The 25,635-nt window shown below is 30.7% G+C and overlaps 1 protein-coding gene across 3 annotated transcripts; it reads left to right on the forward strand.

Moving 5' to 3' along the window:
* Myo61F (unconventional myosin 61F) lies at positions 1-23,124 on the forward strand. 3 transcript variants are annotated; one of them, XM_088193675.1, is made up of 14 exons: positions 1-175; positions 4,565-4,640; positions 18,262-18,403; positions 18,533-18,648; positions 18,723-18,793; positions 19,598-19,989; positions 20,063-20,272; positions 20,343-20,772; positions 20,842-20,996; positions 21,065-21,579; positions 21,644-22,493; positions 22,561-22,661; positions 22,733-22,835; positions 22,896-23,124. In XM_088193675.1, exons 2-14 carry the CDS (start codon positions 4,585-4,587, stop codon positions 22,908-22,910), a joined length of 3,156 nt encoding a protein of 1,051 aa, XP_088049801.1. In that variant the 5' UTR covers positions 1-175; positions 4,565-4,584; the 3' UTR covers positions 22,911-23,124. The 3 variants fall into 3 exon arrangements, with proteins under 3 accessions (XP_088049801.1, XP_088049802.1, XP_088049800.1); XM_088193676.1 differs by lacking the exon at positions 1-175 and adding an exon at positions 4,443-4,477; XM_088193674.1 differs by lacking the exons at positions 1-175; positions 4,565-4,640 and adding an exon at positions 8,583-8,867.
* The last annotated feature ends 2,511 nt before the right edge of the window (positions 23,125-25,635 follow it).

Genomic DNA, 25,635 nt, shown 5'->3' on the forward strand with positions numbered 1-25,635 from the left:
TTTGCAGATAGGTCACGGCGGCAAATGGCATCACGTTTACGCACGCAGCACGCTCGGCGTGTGACAGCTCAGTTCGAATTGGTCGTCGGGCGCGAAAGTTTACGGTTGCCAACGCTGAAAATCTGAAAAGCACCCTTCGAGAGCTAGCCACTAAAATGCTAGTTTAGACTTCCGGGTGAGTTTTTAATTCACAATACAAATAAAAAACACGTTGCAGTTATTGCAAAGCGATTTACGTGACTCATCCTCGGTAGCACGCTAAAACGATTGTTTTTTTTATTTGCGTGATAATTTTAATTTTAAATAACGACATGGAAATGGCGTGTGTTAAAATCGATTATAAAAAAAACAATTAATCTAGTGAATTAATAGTGTGTATTTGATACCAGAAATACTCTTACTGGAGGAAGTTACGCGCGTATTTTTAGAAGCAATGTAAATTTATTCATAAATTATGCCGGTCACAACGTTCTGAAGGCGATGGCGATAAATGAAGATGGTTGACAACTTCTGGCGACAAGATATTAATTTTTCCGGAAGATAAACGAGCATAGATGAACAGCGGCTAGGCGAAGAAAATCGCTAACAGACGTAATCGGTTCTCAAAAGTTTTCAGATTATTTTATTATCGATCTAATCTACAGTTTTATAATATTTATATATATTTTTTAAGTAAAACAGCAATACGTTTCAATCAAACATGTTTGGGAGATTTATCTAATCTAAATATTGATTACAAAAAATAGGATTTTCTGATACAGTTTAATATAAAAGTACGTAATGCTTTTCACAAAATATAATAAATGTATGAACATCCAATATAATACAAGAATAAACTACAATTACTTAAATACGATTTTTAACCCAATTGTGTTTACATATATGTATTAAAAAAAACTTTCGTGTTTACTTTTTATCTTCAAACGATAACGTCACTGCTATTTTTGTGCAATTGATAAAATATACATAAAACACTAATTAATATATTTTTTACTTATTTTTTTATAGCGTAATCTATCGTTTCAATCTTAACTTAGATAAAGAATAAAATAGTTCAATATGTTGCATTCAATAAACAGGTTAGTACTCACAAAACGATAAACAACTATTTATTACTTTACCGTGTGTTTTTACTATGCTATGAAAAAAAGTTGTAAATCACTTTGTAAGCATTTTTTAAAGTCCGATCACGTTTCGTCGTTTATCTGGTAGCGCGACGGTGGAACAGTTCCGGTGTTAACTGATGACATTATATCCTCGAACAAGGACTTGATAATAATAGCGCAAACATTGTTTTTCCTCCATATTACTCGCAATGATAATTATATCCTTATCGTTTGCTCAATAAAAATATGTTTTTATACGACCCCAATTTTAATCAATGACATAATATTTCTCACTAATAAAATTACAACATAATTTTAACAGAAAAATGGTTATACTTGACTATACTGAATTATAAATATTCATTGAATAATATTTTAGTTATTATTTGAGGTTTTCCTGTGTTTGTCGATTAAAAAATATTCCGAACCGAAAGATGTTGAATATATTTACCCTACACTATTTAGTGTCAGCGATTATTAAAAAAATAGGACGCTTTCGTTTTTGGCCAAAAATCACGAGTCAGTGGTTAAGTGTGAGCCGGTGCGTTATCGTGGTGTAAACTCTAAAAGTTGTTAAAATTCTGATCATTTTCTTTGCATTGTTATAGCTAAAACAGCTAATTATTTATACATATAAATTAAATTAAGACCATTGTGACCTAACAGGTTCTAGCCTCAATACGCCGCGATGATCGAAAAACAATACATAATATTATTTCAGTACACAAAAAAATATAATAAAAATAAAACATAGAAAGAAATAATAAAACAAATATTAAAATTAAATCATATGAACCGGACCAGTTCTAGCTGACATTAACCAGATCGATGTTCAATGCCAGCGTATTAAGGAGTCGGATGGTTACAGCCATAGGCGATTCGGAAAGTGCGGACGTCCTAGCCTTAACGGACATCTAAAAAGTACGCGATCGTTCCGAAATTCAAATTATATAATTAAAACATACATACAAAATATAGTATAAACATGAACATAATATAAAAAAAGATTAATATTATAATGCACAAAGGTGTCTCTTTGTTTCATTGAAAAAACCCGCCACATTTTTATTTTTGCGGATTGTCTTAGGAATATTATTATACAAATTCACACCTCAGTACAATATTCCCTTGGCCGTACTCATTTTCTTATAAGATTTTTAGTATTAAATCTATTTACATATTTTCTATAATATATATTCATCTTCAATATTTCTCGAATATCCAACTATTCCAACCTTCCAAACATAATTCTACAATTATTTTTATTGGAAACTACTCCCATTGCCCTATTTTGTATAATATTATTGCATTAAGTGGAGTAAAATTGTCATAAGGCGATGTCTCGTTTAAACAGTGCAAAATTAAGCCCTTACCTACGGGCTCATTAGCGACCCTTACTTGAGCACAATTGCTTCGCATCAGTGACAATGGTCCACTGCCAAATCTCAACCTTAGCCGTCTACGGTGGACGGCTATCACTGTTGACGGATTGTATGCGTCTGTCGCCTCTTCGCGTCGTAGCGACGGCCCGGCTCTCGTAGCTTAGTAAGGATCCACACACGCTAAAAATGCACGTATATACCGTTATTCTCACGTGAAATTATTGCGTTTACATGAATTATATAAATAACAACTGATTAAATGATGACTGTCAATTTTAAAATTGTATACTTACAACTTTATATTTAAATCTGTTCAATTTCAATTATTTTGAATAATTAATTTCCTTTAATGGTGGGGCTCGGCCCCTGTGGCCCCTAAAAACGAGCCGTTTCTGATTGTATTATTTCAATAAACTAAAATAATACATAGAAAAATATTAAAATTAAATTATACGAACCGGACCAGCTTCTCTTAGCTGACATTAAACAGATTAATGTGCAACGCCAGTGTATTAATGGAGCTGGATGATGACAGCCATAGACAAGTCGGCGATTGCGTCTTAGCCTTAAGGCTATCATGATTCTCTAAGATGTTCCGGAATCCAAAAAATAATTATTTAAATAAATGTGTGTGGCCCACCGTGTATTTTTTTTGCCAACTGGTCTACTCAAATTACGATATTTTCTTTTTTAATATCCAAGCTACTTAAATATGACTCATATATTATCATACATTGCCCTTCTATGCTTGCGAATCCGTAAAATGTATCGCTTGCAATTCACCGCCAGCAAGTAATCGCTAGCATTATACCACCGCGTCAATTGATCTAATAAACAATTTATAGCCTACAAATTATCGCTACACATTGCTCATTTTAAATTGAAAATAAGGTTTTTAAAATGTGTTATTTTTACCATCCGCGCAGTGTATAAATAGTTTCATTGATATTGACCAGTGTAATATAAATCAATTGTTTGATATATTAGTTAGTAAAATTATATTCATGATGTTCAAGAAATATTGAAGATGAATGTCATTTTCTGTTCAAACCCAAACCGAACCCAATGGAAGTTCCAAAACTAATTATGGTTCTTGAACTTCCATTAGATTAATTTAAGTGTCAAATTGCGTTTCATAAACAATTTATAACAGCATACAATTTAAATCTCGTAAAAAATATTTTTTTAGTTATGCCACACCGTCAATCAATTAATGAATAAGCGAGTTTGTATAGACACGAATCATAGATTTTTGATGATTAAATAGACTATAAATTATATATGTGATCAATTGTCGCGGCGGTAAGCTGCTAGCGATTAATTGCTGGCGGTGACTCATATACTTACACCCTGAACATGTACCTGCGTTGTTATTCTCGCCTTCATTTAGAGCAGATATATGATAGATATCTTTCATATTTTATTATTGTACGATAGTATTTTATGTATTATCATTATGGTTAAGAATTCGTTGCAATACATGTTTATGCGTTCGATAAGATTATGTCAAAACGTACCACTACAATGTGGCACTGCGATTGTAGGGCGGGTTTTTGTTTAGAATTTTTTGAGTAATCATCATGGACGTTTTTTCTCTGTCTAATATGATTTCTTATGCGTTGCTTTCATATGTAAAATTCGGGTATAAGACCGTCCGCCAACTAGAATGGAACGAATGGTCTTCGTCTTCTTTGCGCTTTCGCGTATTGACACGATGACATGAAAACGAAAAGAATTTAATTATAATAAAAACGAACGCATATGTATGTGCGTAATATTTAACACACTTGCATATAAAATAATTATCGCGATTTGTTCTCGTTTTCGTTTATCGGCAATTATCTGAAATATGTAATTGCCGTTATTGATAGGCTGAGACATTTGATCAGGTATTTGATAATGTCTCGATTTAATATTAGATACCAATACAATAGTCTCTCAGTCTTGAGTTTGTTCTCACTTTTTATGGTTGTGAGCCCTTCGAGCGAGGTTCGACTATTTTATCAAATTTTGTTGAATGTGTGAAAACCTTGTGAAAAATATCGTTTTTAAATATTTGTTTTTGTTTTATTCCAGGTGGGCACACCAATATCGAAATGGAGGACAAACAGTTGAAACCGCCGAAAATGGAAGAGGAGCAATTAAATAAAATGTGAGTTTTTCGATAATCCCCGTGTTAGTCGCTTAAGTCCCACCAAACGCACAATAGCACCCTTTTCAATGTCAGGTCCGGTTTAGCTTGATTCTGTAAATGCCATTTCTAATTTATGTATAAAAGAATTAATATCTTAACACCAGTAAAGATTCTGGTATGAACTGCATAGTCAATATCTATATGCAAATTGTTTGTCGCTGGTCTCTGTCCCAAAATCCAAATAACTTCTAATCAAAAACGAAACAGCATAGAGTTACGTATATGGTAGTAATATATGTATATGCATATGTAGCATATTATTGTTATTATATAATTTGATACATCCAATGAATTGATTTCGTTCAATCAACACAATCAATTATATCACAACGTTAAGGTAAAAAATAAAGCTCTATTGATAACCACTTTATAATTACCGTTAGTTCATACAGAACATTAATTTTTCCCTCCAAAGAACATGGAAAAAGGAAAATAGTATACAAGTCTCCGTAATTGGTCATGGTCATGCGCAAATTATTGTCTCTTAAGACCGCGATTATGTTAGCGACTAATTGTTGAAATTTTGTGCGTTAACTTTTAACGGTTCGTTTGCTTCGTACATTGTATTATATTATACAAAGTTTGTTATTTTCTAAAAAAAAAAGCAAATAAATGGCTGACGTTATCTCCCGTGAGCATTAAAGATGAGTTAGATTCGCGGATAATGTGATAAAGCTACACTTTGCACTTACGCTAATATTGATTATTTATTGCTACGCTAAACTTTGTGTATAAAAATATGAATGCAGACTAAATATTTATATTATATAAGAGATAAGCGACAGAAGTGCATCTGAATATCATTTTTCTTAACTATCAATAAAAATAATATTCACCGTCGTGGAACGACGACGAGTGTTGGTACGCAAAAGCATAGAACCTATGTCAGTTTACGTAAACATCGTTTATTAGTGTATATTAATATTATTATGTTATTTATCATTACTTTTGAAATTCATTTCAAGAGTTAACTTAAAACACGTAAGTAATCTATTAAGTCACGATGACATGTGGTAAGCACATATGTATTATCGCTCATTTTCCTTAAACGTCGAACGTGACTCAAATTTCTAAAACCACTATATTTGGATATGTTTAATAATTTATATTTTTATTACAAATAAATTATGGATTCTAAGATACTTATCATAAAAAATATCAAGACGTCATCTGTGCGTGATGCTTGATATGACGTTATCTAAAATCTGATAAATACGTCGAATTCAATACTTTATACTTCGTAGTCAAAAAGATTAAACATTAAAAGTGCAAATATATTTTTTTACTCGGTTGGCAACATTTTGTCCATACAGTGTGTTTAAAATGACGACGCACACCTGTTTTTGAGATAATCGTTAAACGATATTAAAGAGTGGGCCATTCCGTTTTGTTTCATTCAACGAACAAATTCTGCAAATTTCGGTCATAGTAGATACGACCGATAAACATTATATTCATACATGTTTTTCGAAGGCGTAAACGCATTTTTTGCTAAGAAGAAGTGTCTCATTGACTCGCAATTCGAAGTTAACCTCATAGTCAGTTTTATGTTGACAGATTTTAACCCACATGATAGTCCTAAATTTTAATTCTGATAGTCATATATTTTTAGTCTGACCGTATGCTATTTTTAATTTAACAATTTGATATTTATTCTGACCTTGAATAATATAATTATGACCATCCATTATTTTAATTCATATCAGCCTATATTTTAATTCTGATCGTCTTATATTTTTATTCTGACCGTATGTAATTTTTTTCTAACCATTTCATATTTATTTTGATCCTGAATAATATAATTATGACCAGGCTGTTAATAAAATTTTGACCAAGATTTTATTTTTATTCTGACCCAAAGTTGATTTATATTCTATTTATATTGGTGGCAAAAAATACAGGGATAATTATGAAGTTAATGGTGACTTTTATGGCAAATATCAGAATAAGATAAGCATTTATTTATGCATGCGTTTATTAGTAATGCGTATTATTCTGTGTTTTTTTGCTATCCTTCAATTCTTCCGTTGCAACATCACAGTCATTAGCCTAATGTTTTACAACAGAGTACACAAAATCAACAACTACCAAGTAAGTAGTGAGATATATCTATGTGTATTTTCGTAGTCACTGAATCTAGAGATTTTTTTATTATTATGGTCTTGCGTAATATTTTCATAGTATTTTCCGGTATGTTTATCGCAATGTTTTTTAATTTATTTTATTAAGAATCTAATATGATGTTTTTAAGGAATAGAAAGGTTTATTACAAATATTGTATTTAGCGCTAAATTTTAAATGACTTCTGGTGTTACTCCACACCGAGCAAGCATATGCTAAAACCGGCCTAATAAGCTATAGAAGCCTATGAATTTCGGTAAACTTGAGCTTGGAGTCTAGATATCTGACGCTTGCTCTCAATTTAATGCAGTTTCGTTAAAAGTTAGAAGTTTAAAAGCAAGAGCTACTAAAATTAAATTTATGCCTCTAAACATTAGAGACATAAATTTAATTTTAGTAGCTCTAGGGACTTAGTTAAGTAAATAGTTTTAAATTTAACCTTAATAATTTATATTTTATTTAGTTTTTGTATTTTTTTAAATTAATCTTATTTTGCTATTGCTATAAGTATTATATTTTGAATTAAATCTTATATACCAGCAACTTTTACTTAATTTATTGTTTATGTTTTTTATATTTTTAATCTTGTATAAAAACATTTATACACCACGGATTGAGATTAGCGACTTTAAAGCAATATGTATTTAGGAATTTTATGTTTATAGTTAAATTTAAGTTTGATCTTTATGTAGTCACCGATTCTAGAAATCAATAAGTCAATATGATCATGCGTCATATTTTTCAATTAAAAATCTATTATGATTTTTTAATGCTAGTATTGAAAGGTGTGTTGTATATTATCTTATCGCTCTATTTTGAAGTAGTTTAAAAAAAAAATTTGTGGTTACTCCTCCCCGAGCAAGTATCTGTCAATACTGGCTTAATAAGCTGTTTATATAGTAACAGTATATTTTTTTTGTGCTCAGTTATTTAATTGTTTGTATTAGTTTTTTAATGCTAGTATAGGTGTGCTATATGTTTTTTGTATCGTTTTATTTCAAATGACTGTTAAATACTGGTGTTACTCCATACCGAGCAATCGTCGCCGACACTGGACTATCGTGTTGGTTAGTATAATTATCAAAGCATATGTAGTAAAATAAATTAAAATACAATTCCCTTTGCTTTGTAACTTTTGTATCTAACACGTTTCGCTCGTAAAAATGCGCAGCTTTCATACATTTAAGATAGACCTGCTCGCTTTGGAATACTTGCATGGTTGTCGAATTTAGTTCTTGCTTATTCATACTTATGAATTAATAGTGGAAGTTTTCTTTATTTATTGAGCATTCTAATGTTGTACATGTCATAAACTGTTCAAAGAGAAACTTACCAGTTAACGAATAGAGAAGAGAATATCCTTTCACGTTTTTCAAACTTTTTATGCATTTTCATCATCATCATCATCATCGTTAGTTTTTCTAATATAACTATTAAACTACTGACCTTATTTGATCCGAAAAAAGCGAACGTCATCGTTATGAATTAAACACATAAACAATGTCGCAATTTGTTGCAATTTACCAAACCGAATGAACGATAATCACTACAAGTTAGTGTTTTGACACGCTTTATTTAGAGCTATCATAAAAAATTATGATACACTAAAAATCTGTGTATAAGATTAGATATATAATACTTAGCATTACCAATGGAGAATATCCAAGTTTTCTTCGTTTTAGTATCTAAGAAATTTCGCGGATATCCTTACGCGATAACTTGCGGTTTGCGGTACGGACTTTTTCTCTACTAATGTGTATATGTGTGCGTGTCCCCTCTACCATAACAAGGTCGTACAGACAGGTAACTCGTTCGTGAGTTCCCTCATTTCTCGCCAAGTTCCGAGACGAGCGAGAGTGTTTCCGCTCACTCTCTCGAGCGAGAGTGAGCCGGTTCGCGAATATTGCCTTAGTGATATGTGTTTTTTGTGAGGAAAAAAGTGGCAAAGGACATGAGTCCGCCGACAGTGGTCCCTCAGGACCGGCGCTTCATTTCGACCCAAATGGGTCACCAGCAACGGTTGGGTCATCGCTCCAAACCAGGATCTGGCGAGGTGCTTCAAAGGTGAGTTCACAGATGTGATGATTCACAATGATGATCTCAAGTCACGGTTGGGTAGTAGGTGGAACCACTGGAAAGATCTGTCCTAAGAGTTCCAACGGTCGCCTTTTTTTTAAAAGATTTACATTTGTTGCTTTGCCAAATGAGTAACACAAGCGAGACCTTGTTGCTTTTGATCTGAATCATCGTTTTGTTGGCTTTGTTTATAGAGTAATGCTTGAATGATGAACGATGAGATCACTTTTGGTATTGCTACCAAATCGTGCATATGGGTGTGTATTTTAATGCTTCTTGAATATTGTCGACGTTTAAAGGACTATTTTGTGATAATGTTGTCTTTGTGACAGTGATTTTTGCCAGTTTAACGTTATCTATCATTACTTGTAAAAAATAACTTAAACTTGTTACTTTATAGGAATCAACGTCAAGTTATTTTTATCATGATAAGCTGTAAAAATTACTGACATAAAGACAATATTATCATAAAATAATTATTTAAACATCGAGTTACTGTCCATTTAACTCTTTAAATCAAGCGGTCAGTTAAATATTATGTGGTCAATAAAATCCGATTATATGTAATTTTTGTGGTGGAAATTTTATATTAATATTTTTACGAGGCTTTTCCATTTAATATTGTCGTTTTCTATTGAAATACAAACATTTGGTAAAATATAAGTAACCATTAAATTTATAAGCACAATATTGAACATAAAAGATAGAACCTTTAATAAATACCGACCATTTTATTTAATTACTAACTGTTTAACAATAGACTAAAATAAATACATGTTTTTTCTTATTGATTTTAATCTTTACCTATTGCATTATTGTAGTTATTGACCTATAAAAGCTACAATTGCAAAATGATATAAAGTAGTACATATATTATACTATTTACAATAATAAAAAAAAGTTATCTTCCAAGCCTAAAACTTTGTAACTTTATTTAATAACTTACTATCTGTTGTACATAATTTTTGGAACAAATTCGACGTATGTATGTACATCGTTAGCTTTGTGCGGAATTGGACAACAATAAATTAAATCACCAGAATTAAGATCAGCTGCGATTTAATTAATTTAACAAAATTGATCAATAATTTTATCGAACTTATTGTATATATAATAGCTAATAATGTTTGGAACGAATTCGATCGGATTCGTATCGGCGTTTATTTTATGCGGATTGGCATACAAAATAAATTAATCGCGGTCGAATTATTGAACTGATTGTAATAAAATCTTTTGTCTTGAAACAACAAATACAAATAACTTATAACTTTGCGACGCATACCTGTTTTTGAGATAAACGTTAAACAATAATAAAAGGTGGGCCTTTCCAACATGTTGTTTTTTAAAACGAATGAATAGATTTAATTTAAAATTCATACCTTGCTGAAAAGCAAAGTCCACTAATTATTTTATCTAATAACTTATCTTTTTATTCAAATAAAAATAAAGGTATATAAAAATTTGTAACACATACCTTTAATTACAAAAACTAAATATGTCAATAAAATAATTAGAAATCCACTGCGCTAAATAGATAAGATAACATTTTATATGAAAAAAGCACAGGATTATTAATGCTAAATATAGACAAAGTATTCGATATGTTGTGGCACGGCGACTTAACTTATAAATTATTTAAGTTCACAGACCCCGGTCAATCGCATACGCATAATACCTGAAAGGTCAAAGCTAAATAATTTACTTTTAATACTGCGTAAAATTTCAACTGGAGTCACCGAAAACATTTTCACCCAGTGCTTGGCAAGCTCGTTAAAATATGAATGGCTCTGAGATCCTGGCCGTAACGGGCAAGAATAAGGATCGCGATCGCAACTCTTTAGTCGCAGCATTGTCGGGTTGTCAACACCGTCCCTTAGCTACTAAAAAAATTCTTTGAATTCTCTCCAACAACAAAAAGTACTTTGCTTCACTTTAACTGCAGTACCATAGCATACAAATTATTTTGTATTTATACTATTTATATATATTCCTAATACATAAGTGTTTTACTCTTATTGCATACTAAAAGCTTTAAGAAAAATGTATTGTGTTGTCTTATTACCCTTTAAACTCATGGATCGTTATATATGTTTGTTCAATAAAAATTAACACCTCTTCTCCCTACACATGAATAACATATTTAGACGTAGACTTATGTAAGACGTATGTAAATCGATTATTACCAAAATATACTAGAGCAAAGGTCGACGTTTTTGTATAATATAATACATATGTATAGCACAATTTAAGTATTCCAACATCATGTTATCTATATTGCTATGATTTATATATGTATTGTTAATTTTACGTTACAACGAAGTAAACACAATCAACGACTATTAAAATCAGTGTCTGTAAATTAAGGATCTATTTTATTAATCATAAAATATTATTAGAGCTTACAACCAAAAGATGTCACTATGTAGGAATTAGCACGATTTTATTTTAATCACTGTTGAGAATATGAAAATCTATGGAAACCTAATTTGTGATGATTGATCAGAATTATAATAAGCCAAACATTTTTTAATGCTAATTGAAATAGGATTAAGTTGCCTATTACTTATTATTTTTTACAACTGGTCTTCCGGACTTTCTTTGAAATATGACGTGCCAAGATATATGTATATATATTAACTCGAAAGCGATTGATTACATCTATAAACAAAGCGTCGCGTTTCAATCTCGATGCGGTAACTTGATATGAGCTAAATTAAAATTCCAATGCTAAATTTGAGACGTAGGAGCACTTAACCATTCGCAACTCTCCTTTTAAACTTGATGCATATCGCAGTCAATTTTATGAAGGCTGAAATGAAATTTTAATACTTTCCCATTAATCTTCGTTTAACTCTTGATGTGCCGAGCGAAAAGTAGTACACGACCTCTGAACAGAATATACGCTTATATGATATGTATACTATATTATTATGAAAAGGCAAAAAAGACGTTTGCTTTTGGAGCGAGATAATTAAACCGTCTGACGACTGACAAGGCACGGAACGATTTTTATGCTTTTGTGCATTACGTGTACAGTTTATTGTTGTGGTCTATTCGTGACTAACATCCGGACATGATATCATGGCACCTTACTTTTGTAAAGCGATTAGGATTATTAAAAAAAATGTGAAATTTTATTGAGAAGTAAATCATACAGTATTTTAATCATATATATTTAAATCACAAGAACCGATATCTCAGCTCAGTTAATTAAACTACAATTAAACGTTTAAAAATAAATAACTATCAATCTTTTTCTATTTTTTTTATTTTTTTAATACATATGATATTTTATTCTTTCATAAATACCAGTTTTTCCTAAACGAGCTTCGAAGTTAATGAAGAAAATGGTTTAATAGATTTTTATGGTTATTGTTGGCTATTAATGCTAATTGATGACTTTCGAAAGTATGCGAGGCTATTGTGCAATTCAGGGTGTTCTTCTGATTACTAATTAAGTCAAACCATTATTGTTCTGATGAATTCTAAATGCCATTGTTGAAAATATGTCTTTTGTTATTTACTTAATCAGTTTTAAAGTTTTATTAATAATATAAGACCATATTAACCTTTCATTTACAGTGATGTACACTGAGTTTACATGTAAATATATCTATCAATATGTCGAATAAAATGTTCATATTTAAAGTATTCCTTCGTGATACACTTAAATATTATATCAGATAATTTCAATATATAAATAATTATCGGAATTATTAAAATAAACATTTTGTCAACTTACAAGTACAGAAAAATGAGTGTTCCAGTTAAAGTGATTTCAATTTGCTTTTTCATTATTATGTTTAATTTCTGTATTTATGCGATGACAAATGGTTGTTTATTATTATCTAATTACAAAAAAATATTATTTTATTTATCAAATTTACACTTAGTGTACATCACCGAAGCGCGCGGATTTTTTTTACCGATAGGAAAAGATTGGGTGAAGTATCAGGTCTTTTATACACTTTCACAGAAATTTATAGACCAATTATTCCGTATTGTTCAATTCCGCCCCTCTAATTTACGCCCTGCCCTTTCAAATGAAACATATTATTAACGATTTGTCAAGCAAAACAATGCTTAATGTTTTGTTTAGAGAACTTAATAATTTGATTTATATGAAAAATCAAAAGCTTATAGTAATCTAAGGTAAAATATTCCCGCTGCGTTATGTGATTAACATCCGAAAGATCTGTATTTTTAAATTTATAATTAGTGAATATTATATTATAATGATTCCAATCGATCATTACAGATAAGCTTTGCTAGAGTTTTCTAATCTCACGGATAAGGCAAAAAAAAAGATATTATATCCTACAGCTCATAGAAAATAGCAATGGGAACCAACTGCGACGGCACGATTTTATTGCTTATGACTTGAATACTTAACAAGGTCGCCCCCTTGAATTTGCCCAGAAAAATACATGTCCTTTAATGAAATCATGATGTATCTTAATGAAATGAAAATATAAAAAAACGACCACTGAATATCCAACTTTTGCCCCCCTCCCCCCTCCCCGTCAGGAAAGAACTGAAATGACAGGCAATGCATTAAAGTGTTCCAACGTAGTAAAAAGCAACATCCACTAATAGGTATGATAACAACACCAGAATGGAACTGAAAGGAGTATATTTTAATTATTTAATTGAGCTAGTGCTTATTAATATCGTACACATATTATACTGCGAAATCCTATGAATGGATTACATTATTCTGATATTTTGAAAATAGGTCACTTGACGTTCTTCCTAAGAACACAAGTATTTTAGTCACAATTTGATGTTCAAGATGTTTGACGGTAGATAGATAATGATGGAAGAACTATATGTTATATATTCATTATACCAAAATGGAAAGTTCAATTAGATTGAGAGGTATTTTTACAATACAAAAATACTTGATATTCTAAATATAATATTGTGATTTATAGCAAACTTGAATTTCAAGATATCTTGTATACTTAGGACACCTATATAAAATACACTCGAATGACATTTAACTGATTAAAAATGCTATCGGCAGTTAAGCATTTTTATGTACTTATATATTTGACATACAAAGTAAATGTCATATTCCCTTCCACTATAAAAACCCATATAAATATAACTCTAGCGACCTTTAAGTGCTAATCGGCGTTCCTCTTTGAACTTTCGCGAGATTGTGAAATTTGCCTTGACGATAAAAATGTTTAAATAATGCAATGTGCAAGAAGATTTCTCGTTATCACTGCACATAATGTAATGTGTATATATAGGTGCTTTCACCAGATGTTTCGCGAGCTTTCTTTCGCGATTTATCATCTCATTGTTGAAAAGCGGGACTGCGACGAAGAAACGGGTTTCCAACAAAAGACATAAATCCCCACATGTTTCTAGACTGACACTGACGAAGCGGTTGATGTTAAAACACTGCGACATAAAATTGAGTTTTCACATTTTAACATGATGTCCCATAGAAACGATAATACCTTTGGGAAATGGAAATGCTGAAAGTCATTGTAGGAGAAACTCAATGGAGATAAAGAAAGGTTACTGTGTCAAAAATAATATATTCAACATTTAAGGGATCTTGTTGGGACTATTCAATGTCACAAATTGTCTATTTGTATTATAAAATTGTATAAGTATAGACTGAATCAAAATTACACAATTCGCACGCTTGAGGCGTTTCGAAATGGACTAAAAATCGCAAGTAGTAGAAAACGTTTTATTTAATCGGTGCATATGGCGTAAAATATTAATTTATCTGAAATTCATGAATATAATGGTGTACGTTTCTCATCGCTTTAAAGTTGGTGTATTTAATTAATTATTACATCCAGTCTTATTGTAATAAGTTCCGCCCTTTCTAATATTCCATCAGTTATCAAAAATCAGTTTTTATTAAACATTAATTTCGACTGTTTTCGAAACAAGTTATATTGCTTATTAAACGTCTGTATTTATTTAGTCATTGACTTATTTAATGTTAAATATATTACTTCATATTTAGTAAGCTGTAAGTGTAAATAATTATAAAACATTTTTATACTGTTAGTTACTATTAATTTATAGTATTAAAACAATTCTTTGTCAAATTTATCTTATACTCTTCCAAGACTCATTTACCGATTGTTGATTGAGTACAAATAATTATAATGTTTTAAAAGTGTGTCATTAAAAAATATTATCAATGCCTGATTTTGGGCCATTTACCAGTAAACCGGTAATGCAATCGCTGGTGAAAGTAAAGCATTTTTATCGCACTATGTCATTAAAAACAACTACATGTACAATTATCGTATGTTGATTATATATTTAAAAAAATATATAAATATTCATGTTTTAAGAAATGATTTAGGCGGCTAACAGAATTATAAGATTGGTTTAAGATCTACATAAAACTTTTCATTACAGGTCACAGAGATTTAACAAAAAACGCAATTATGCAATAAAGTTGACGAAACGTAAATAAATCAGCTTTAATAAAAAAGTTTTTGATTTTAATTTAATTTTAATATTCATTATTCAACATTTTTAACGATTTTTTTAATAGCCGCCATATTGAAACAATATGCCATATCAGGCTGACCATAAAATTATGTAGATTTCTGTATACAAAAATGGGTAAAAAAGTTTTTATTTTAATTTTATTATATAATCTATAATATTATAGAACATTTTTGCCATCTTTACTTTTTTTCTCTAGGATTTTTTAAAGGAAGTTATGATTTATTAATCGTTTGAGTAGCTACCGTTTTAAAACGGGATGATGGATTAATCTGGCTAACAAAATCGAGATAGATATAAGCTCAATTTTTATGTAAATTTGATTAATACTATGGCAGTTACTGTAGTCACAAAAATCGTAAAATACCTATGTATTTATGTAAAAAAAAAATTTTTTTTCTTTTATTAAACGTGTTTGGCTTCTTTACATTTTGCTTATTTTTTTAATTGCATCTATTTTGAAACAAGTTAGTTATGTTCGCAAAAACTGTTTCATCTCGTAAAATGACTTTTTTGCATTAAAAAAAAAAAATTTTATTTTTTTATTATAAAATATTTTTAACTTACTTTACAATTTTTTTCTAATATGTGTCATTTTAAAGCAAACGGTTTAGGCTGTTTTTTACTTCGTGCGAAAGCGACCTTTCATAAATACAAATTTCAGGCAGATACGGTTCGTCTGATTCTCAACATCCGCAGCATTTCGAAAATACTTTAAAAAATGGTGTTATGCCGCTACTTATAAAACGCCATACTTTTAATTCGGAATAGCCATCCATTTACAAATATCTTACAGAAACGCTTTCCTAAAAAAATCTTCTTTACTCTTCCCCCTAAATTTAACTTTGACTTAAATATTCAATAAACATTCAACAAAAAATTGTATACTAAATTAACTCTAAATTTGATAAAGTTATTGAATTAATTTTATATTGGGGAAAGTTCTACTCATATTAATTTCAGGCAGAAATTGTTTGCTTCATTCACAACATCTATACCATTTCAAGAATACGTAAAAAAAATGGTAAAAACGCATTCATTTTAATTATAAAACGCCATATTTTTAATTCAGGACGGCGTTCTATTTTTTTTTCTCGTTTATTTCCCCCCTTGAATTTAGTTTACATTCAACAAAAGTTTATCAAGATTTTTTAACTCTAAAGCTGATAAAGACATTAAATTAATTTGATAATTATAAATTCAGGCAGAAATGGTTCGCTTCATTGGCAACATACGCATCATTTCAAGAATGTATAAAAAATTATAAAAATGCCTTTATTTAATTATAAAACTTCATGTTTTTAATTCGGAACGGCGTTCCATTTTATTTTTTTATTGGAACACCTTTCTGGAAAATTCCGGTTTCCCCTCCCCCAGAATTTAGTTTTGTTTTTAAAAGAATTCAGTAAACATTCAACAAAATATTATAAAAAAATTACTGATAAACACATTAAATTAATTTCATAATGATAAAAATTCTACTCATTAAATTCAGGTTGAAATGGTTCGCATTGTTCTCAACATTTAATTTTTTATAGAGAATATTAGTTATCAATCTTCTTCTTCTACATTATTAGAAAGTGATGAAAGTGAAAACTGACAAAAAAATTAGTATTTTTACTTCCAACTTAAACGTGATTTTATTTTGAATTTTTATTTTTTAAATGTATTTAATTGTATTTTAAAATATTTATAATATTCTGTAAATATATTTTCTACGTATGTAAATTTATATCTATTATATGTATATAATTTGTATTTTTAAATAATATATCATAGGTGTAAAATTGTTATCGATCTCTGCTAAACTCTCAAAAGTATACCGATACGCTGCAGTTTCCCGATAATAACCGTCATTGCAACGCAGGTAGAAACAAAAACAACACACAATCGTATTTTCGTGCGACGTATACAACTTTATTCTTGTAACATTCAATAAAATATACTAAACCACTTTTAACTTTGAAGTAAAAAAATCATGTTTTTCTTAGTGATAATTATCAATAATAGGTATTATAATATGTATAATACATACTGAATATTTTGTCATAAAAATTTAAATAAATAGCATTTTTTGTTAGATGCATATAATAAGGATTGTTTCTTAAATTAAAAAAATACGTCCTAGATAAATACGTCTAAATCATAAGAAATATTTGAAAAAAATTAGCTAATAAAATAATAAATATTTTATTTTAAATTGATAGTAGATCTATACAATATTCTCATGTTATAACCAATTGAGCTGATATTGAATAGTTTTCTTTTATAAAATACAACAATATAATATCAGTTCCTTATTATTTAAAATAAGGTAATAAGTAAATGAAATATTATGAAAAAAGGTTTTTGTACTCTCTATTGATACAATACTTTATTATAAGATTAAAATACATTTAATTTATTATAGATATATGAATAACGTTTGATTAGTACACCTTTTACCGTTATCAAATTAATTATTAAGCTTTATTATTGATCATTAGCGATAAGTCAGTCGTTATGAATTATTACAATCCATTTAATTCCACAAGGCAGAATTAAAAATCATCCAAAACGCAGAAACACTCGCGTTAATGGCGTTTTCAAGGTAAATTACATTATATCGTGTAAAAAATACATACACCCACATACATTATGCATACGTGTAAATCATGTATTATTGATTTTCAATCTCCGTTAGATACTTACAGATAAAACACTGATTGATTTTTAATAAAAATTACCACTATGTACATTATAAGGTGGCGCGCCTAGAAATAGCCCCTTATTTGGGCTGTCGATAAGCCGGAACCGTTTCGATAATAATATATATAGATACCCTATCGTATCATATCGTACCTGTTCGTTTGATTATGTATTATTCATAACCACGTTTCGGTTTCGACAGGATACCAAGACCAGCCATGGAGACAAATCTCCATATCAGGGACAAAGTCGGCGTTCAGGACTTTGTATTGTTGGAGAAGTACCAGAGTGAAGAAGCTTTCATCGACAATCTGAAGAAGAGATATAGTGAAAATCTCATATATGTACGTATCAAAGATTATTTATTATATAATTTAACAATTGTAATAGTTTAATTCTAATGTTATAATATCTTATATTGATCTAGAGATATTAACAGAATTTTAATTAATAATTTTACATGAACCTTACAGACCTACATCGGACAAGTGTTGATTGCTGTCAATCCTTACAAAAACTTGCCACTCTACACTGAAGAAGAAGTACGGGATTATACAAACAAAAACTTTTTCGAAGCTCCTCCGCACATGTATACAATATATTCTGTAAAACGGTGCAATTTCACAATCGTAACCTCAATTAATGTACATTTTATCATTTTAGATATGCCATAGCCGATAATGCATACCGTTCACTGATTGGAGAACATAGGGAGCAATGTATACTCATATCAGGTTAGTACTTTTGAAATAAGTCACATTCTCTGTGTAGCTATTTACTCAAATTCTGAATTATACAAATAGTTTATCCACTTGAATTATTATAATATTTACTGTATTTGTTATTTCACTTAATTTACTTAATCACAGCTGTATTTTCCTATAGTATGGATGGTTTAATAATGTATTACTAGTAGCGCACGGTAATAACTCCAAGCGATAGATATAACTGTGCAAATGTAATAAATTACTTTTATATCATAACTATGCTAGTATTATATCAGTTGATAGCTCAACGAAGAGAATATAAAAGTATTGAAAATTAATATAATAATTTCAATATGCATTACACATAAAAACTATAATTTCGCTGGAAGAGCTGTTTGATAATATATTTATAATGGTCCTCCAAGGAAGCTTGGACAAATGGGATAGATCAGAGCCAATCGTGTTCATGTTTAGATCCACTCTAACCTACCTTTTATGAAAATTTAAGTTTCAATGTGGCTGTCCTTTATTAATATAAATTATAGTTCATTTGATGCGAGGCCATTAGTGTTTTTTCTATACGTGTCTTGAAGATGCATTAGCTGTTTCATACACAATCCGCTTTTCATAGCCAATAAATTAGACGCTAAGCCATTATTTAATGTTCATAAATCACACAATTTTCGAGCTAGATTTATTCTATTTCATGCAAATTATTGGAGATGCTTTTTGTTTGACTTTAAACAAAGTTCTTCTTGTTTATACTTTTTTCTCCACGTATCGCTTGAAATTCAACATTTGTCAAATTTAAAACAAATGGATTTTTTTCAGGTGAATCTGGTTCCGGGAAGACTGAATCTTCTAAGAAGATCATTGAGTACATCGCCGCCAGGACCGGTCATATAAAGAACGTAGAGACTGTGAAGCAAAAGTTGGTTCAGAGCAATCCCGTTTTGGAAGCTTTCGGCAATGCAAAGACGAACAAGAATGATAATTCAAGCCGCTTTGGAAAGTATATGGATATCCAGTTCAACTATGAAGGTGGACCAGTCGGAGGTAACATAATAAACTACCTTCTGGAAAAGTCCAGAGTCGTCCATCATGTGAGCGGAGAGAGGAACTTCCACATATTCTATCAATTGCTAGCCGGAGCAAGTCCGGAAACATTGAATCGATTAACGCTAGAATCTAAAGCAGACAATTACAGATACACAAAGGAGTCTGTAAGCTATAATTATTATAATATATACTGAATTAAATATTATACATGAAATAACACATTTTTATATTTATTAGGCATCACTGGGCGACATTAAACGAAAAGATATCGATCAATTTAAAGCCGTGATCAAAGGTATGGAAACCATCGATATTGGAAAAAATGAACAGGATCATATATTCGATATTATTGCTAGCATTCTTCACATTGGAAACGTTAATTTTGGCGTTGACGATAAAGGAAACGTACAAATTTTGGTTAACAACAATCTGGAAGTCGTTGCTAAAGTATGTTTTTAAGGATATATAAACTTGTTTTCAAGTTGTAGATTATTAATGTCATTTTTATGTATATCAGCTGCTCGGAGTCAATACTAACGTTTTAAAAGATGCTCTGACTAATCGTACCATTGACGCTAATGGCGATGTGGTGACTAGTCCGCTATCGGACGACATGGCGCAGCACGCTAGAGATGCGTTGGCTAAGGCGATTTATGACCGACTGTTCACCTGGCTGGTGTCAAGGCTTAACGATTCTCTTCAACCAGAAGTTAAGGAGCGTAACTCTGTGATTGGAATCTTAGACATATACGGATTTGAGATTTTTAAGAAGAACATCTTTGAACAGTTCTGCATCAACTTTTGCAACGAGAAACTGCAACAGTTGTTCATTCATCTCACGCTGAAGTCAGAGCAAGAAGAGTATCTTAAAGAAGGCATTGTTTGGGAGCCGGTAGCGTTCTTCAATAACCAAGTGATTTGTGATTTAATTGAAGAGAAACATAAAGGCAAGTATAATTATATAAACTACATCATCTATTAGTAATTTCAATAACTAAAAGTATAATTTTATACAGGCATCATATCTTTACTGGACGAAGAATGTTTACGTCCTGGTGAACCAACGGATTTGAGTTTCTTAGCCAAGATGAATAAAAATCTGACTAAGCATCACCATTTCATCGGTCATATGAAAGCTGATATCAAAACGCAAAAGACTATGGGAAGAGATGTAAGTTTGTTTCATTATAAATGACTAATTAACTGTGTTTATTTTATAAATATCATTAATATCTTAAGGAATTCTGTTTGGTGCATTATGCCGGAGATGTAACATACAACGTTAACGGCTTTTTGGAGAAAAACAATGATTTGTTGTTCAGAGATCTACGAGAAGTCATGTCCACGTCGACTAACCCTATCGTTCAAAAGTGTTTCTCAAATACCGAATGGAAAAATAAGAAGAGACCAGATACTGCTGTCACGCAATTCAAGAACTCCCTCAATGAACTAGTGAAGATATTGATGGGAAAGGAACCGTCTTATGTCCGGTGTATTAAGCCTAATGATTTCCAAGTCGCTAGTCAATTTGACGATGTTCTTGTATCGCATCAAGTTAAATATTTGGGTTTGATGGAGAATTTAAGAGTGAGGAGAGCTGGATTTGCTTATAGACGACCATACGACTTGTTCTTGAATAGATACAAGTGCCTTTCTAAGAACACTTGGCCGAATTACCGAGGTCCTGCGAAAGAAGGTGTGAAAGAACTTGTGAAGGTTTTGAAGTTCGAAGAAGATGAATATAGACTGGGAAAGTAAGTTTATTATATTAATATCATTTAAATAGATTTATTTTTAATTAATTTGTATTTTTTACAGTACAAAGCTATTCATTCGATTCCCAAAGACATTATTCAGAACGGAAGATGCTTTCCAAGTAAAGAAAGAACAGATCATCGCCATCATTCAGAGTAATTGGAAAGGCATACTGGAACGCCGTCGCTTCTTGAAAAAGAAGCATTCGGCTATTGTGATTCAGAAATATATGCGCCGTCAACTGGCTAAAGCGGAGGCCGAGAAGAGGAGGAAAGCTGTAATCGTAATCAGACGCTTCATTAAGGGATTCATAACAAGAAACGAAAAACCTAATGCAGATAACAAGAACTTTATTGAAATAGCTAAATCACACTGGTTGAAGAAGTTGTCTAAGACATTACCGACTAAAGTCTTGGATAGATCTTGGCCACCTTGTCCGTTTGCTTGCAAAGAAGCATCTGCACTATTGCACGATATGCATCGCAAATATTTGGCTAGGATATATAGACGTTCTTTGGATCCGAAGAGGAAAGCGCAGTTTGAATTGAAAGTTATGGCGGAATCCGTGTTCAAAGGCAAAAAGAAAAGTTACCAACGTAGCATCAAACAGTGGTTCTTACAAGAAAGATTATCTACCGAACAGTTTACATTGCAACAGGGCTTCATGAATAGTCAACTACCTTCAGGTGAAAAGATCCAGTATTCAACTGGAGCGATTAAGTATGACAGAAATCAATATAAACCTAGGGAGCGAGTGCTGTTAGTCAGCGATAAAGCTATATATATACTCGACGGTAAGAAAACCTTTAAACTGAAGCACAAACTACCTTTGGATATGTTGACTTTCGTCGTCACGTCCGAGACTGATGATTTGATGATGATAAAGATTCCAAATGAACTGAAGAAAGACAAGGTGAATACAAATTTATATATCTAAGTATATTCTGTTTATATACATTATAATTTTTATTTTATTACAGGGTGATTTAATATTAACTGTTCCTCATTTAATTGAAACTGTGATAATGATTATAAATGTTACTAAAAAGACAAATAGCTTACTAATAGTAGATACAGGATCGTAAGTGTTTTTATATTGTGTAATAATATGATTTTATTTATTTTTATTAAATTATTTATTATGATCAATAGGATTGAACACAATCTAGTCAGCGGAAAACAGGGCGGAGTCATTAAAGTGACGACTGGAACCGAACCATCAATTCATCGCTCAAAGAGTGGTCATTTGCTTGTGGTAAGAAAATCTATTACATGAATATACGATAACAATTATTAATTAAATATTAATTTTTAGGTTGCATCCCCATAATTTTCTTTACTATACGATGTGTGAAATCAAAAACGAGATGCCATAATTATACATACATATATAATTAATAACATTTATTCAGTACTTAAAACTGTAATACATATTATCAATATTATATAATATTAATTTTTATCTTTATAACAAATTTATTTTGATGAATATTGTTAAAAAATTGTATAGATAATTTATTATAATATATTTTTCTAAATCATTATTTTTTGTATCATTATTTCTAGTAAATAAAGCCGTTTATGTTGGAATAATAATTTTATTTTCAAAGTAGATTACAAAAGTTATTTTTTCTAAGAAAATAAAATATTATTTGCAAGAAGTGAACGACATTAAACCTGTATTAGAAAATGCTGGAGTGCTATTATAATTTTGTTGCATAGTCTTTGGTTTTAAATTAAGTAAATATCTCGGTTTAATATTTTTGAACCGATTCGGAAATTTAATAGTCGTAGAAATATCAGTAGAAGAATTGCTGATTCTGACTCTGTTTAAGATTGGCGTTTTTCTATACATTTTAATATATTTATTTATATCTTCCTTAAAATCCTCATTGACTTTAGGTTTTTCACAAGATATTACAGATTGTTCTTTAACTTGTTTTTTACATGGTACTTTAGCTTGCTCTACAGTTATTCGATCGGATGCTACTTTCGGTTGTTCTACAGCCGTTTTTATGCTTGCTTCTTTCAGTCTTGGTACAACCGTTTCTTTGTATGCTTCTTTCGGTTCTTCTATGACTTCTTCTTTACATTCTTTTTTCAGTTGTTCTACAGCCATTTCTTCGCTTCCTTCTTTCTGTTTTTCTACGACCATTTCATTGTATGCTTTTTTCAGTTGTTCTACAGCCATTTCTTCGCTTCCTTCTTTCTGTTTTTCTACGAACATTTCATTGTATGCTTTTTTCGGTTCTTCTATATCTATTTCTTTACATTCTTCTTTGATATTGCTTTCAATTTTATACTTGCATGGGAGTATTAGCGTTTCAGTAGAAGCAAATTTCTCACAATTTTTATATCTTGGAGTTCCATTTATTTTTACGTTTTTCTTTTCAACAATTTTTGATTTCTGTTGTGGTTTCTCAAGTTTACAGTTAGACTTTGAATCGACAGCTCTATATTTTCTACTGCATTCATTACATAATCCTTTTAGATTTGTCCCTTTTATCGTTTCGAGTGATTTTACCGTCTTAGATAATACTCCCAAATATTTTATTTCTTTATTATACCTTTGCATGATGTTGAAATACGTAATTTATTATAAACAATTTAATCAATTTATTTTAAAAAGACAACGACAAAAGAATTTTTTTTCTTATTATTTTGAATAGTTACATTATAAATAAAAAATAAGTTTAGTTGTATTTTCTTGAAAATAAAAAATGAAATAATTTCCTTAAAAACGTAGGGGAAAACAAAAAATATTGGATATAGGCAGATTTTTCAAGTGCCAGCTAAAAGAATATGAAACGTACCAGAAAAAAAAATATTATTGCACCCTTACGTTCATGTTAACAGTACCTACATCAAAAGCAATATTTAGTTTATGAGCATTTTTTGCAGCTTTACCATCCCTATTGAACTCGTATAAAAAATTTTTATATTTTATTATTTTTCATCTCGAATTAAATAATTCAATTTGTAAAAAAATATTAATAAAACTGTGTGGACCACCCGTCGAAATTTTATTCCAACTGTTAATTTGAAGCGAAGTTTATTTATTATTAATATTTCGTTGTTAGAAGGCAAGCGATAGTCCATTAAAAATGCACTATTGTTGAAAACCAGCTTCAGCTACAGTGACATCTATTAAATATAAATTATATTAAACATAATAAATTACAATTATTATTATAAATATCACCTATTCCCAGACCTTCAGTCATTATGCCTGATTGACTTACCCAGTTGGCTAAGATATACAGACGTGGAAAATTTAAAAATAAATAAATATGGCACATTGTGGTAAGCATAATAAACAACTACTAAGTAAGTAGTGACACACCAGACTGAAATCGTCTTCTCCACGGCGCTACAACCTGGTGGTCGGTTTTGACTTTGTCCGTTAAAATCCTCCACCTTTTCTGATCAGTTGCTTTCCTCTTCCAACTTATTATGCCTAGCGTACTGAAGTCTTCACCCACACATTCCATCCATCGCCTTCTTGATCTGCCCTTTGGAAGCTTCTTCTGGTGTTTGCACAAGGTCGTTATTCTTGATGCTCTACTAGTTGTCATTTTCATCAGATGTCCAGCCCATTGTAGTCTTTGAGATTTGTAGAAGCATACGGCTGTTTTTGCTTTGCTATTTTTGTATGTACTATCTATTTCTTTAGTTGGACCAAATCTTGTTCTTTCAAATATTCTAAGCTGGCTTTCTTCTCTATGTATGGTTGTCCACGTTCCGCTGACACAGGTAATGATGGGGCGGATATCCGTGAACACAGGACCTTCGAGCATGCATTATAATAACATTTGTTTCCAACTAGAATACGTTTTCGTATTTCTTCGTTCAGTATACTTCGAGCATTAAGTGATGAAGTAGATCATAAACAGCTGTAGCTATTCACACACTCACATAAGTGTTCTCCCACTAGGATACTGTATAATGATTGGGTTTTATTTTTCTTTTATTCTTCATTTTTATTTTTTCGCCACGTCAATCGTATCCCAGCGCCAAAAGAAAAGCGCTGGGATACGATTCGCTGAGCTCTCGCA

Source organism: Plectrocnemia conspersa, unplaced genomic scaffold (genome assembly GCF_051122295.1).
Source record: "Plectrocnemia conspersa isolate PC_06_02 unplaced genomic scaffold, ASM5112229v1 ptg000009l, whole genome shotgun sequence".
Classification (NCBI taxonomy): Eukaryota; Metazoa; Arthropoda; class Insecta; order Trichoptera; family Polycentropodidae; genus Plectrocnemia; species Plectrocnemia conspersa.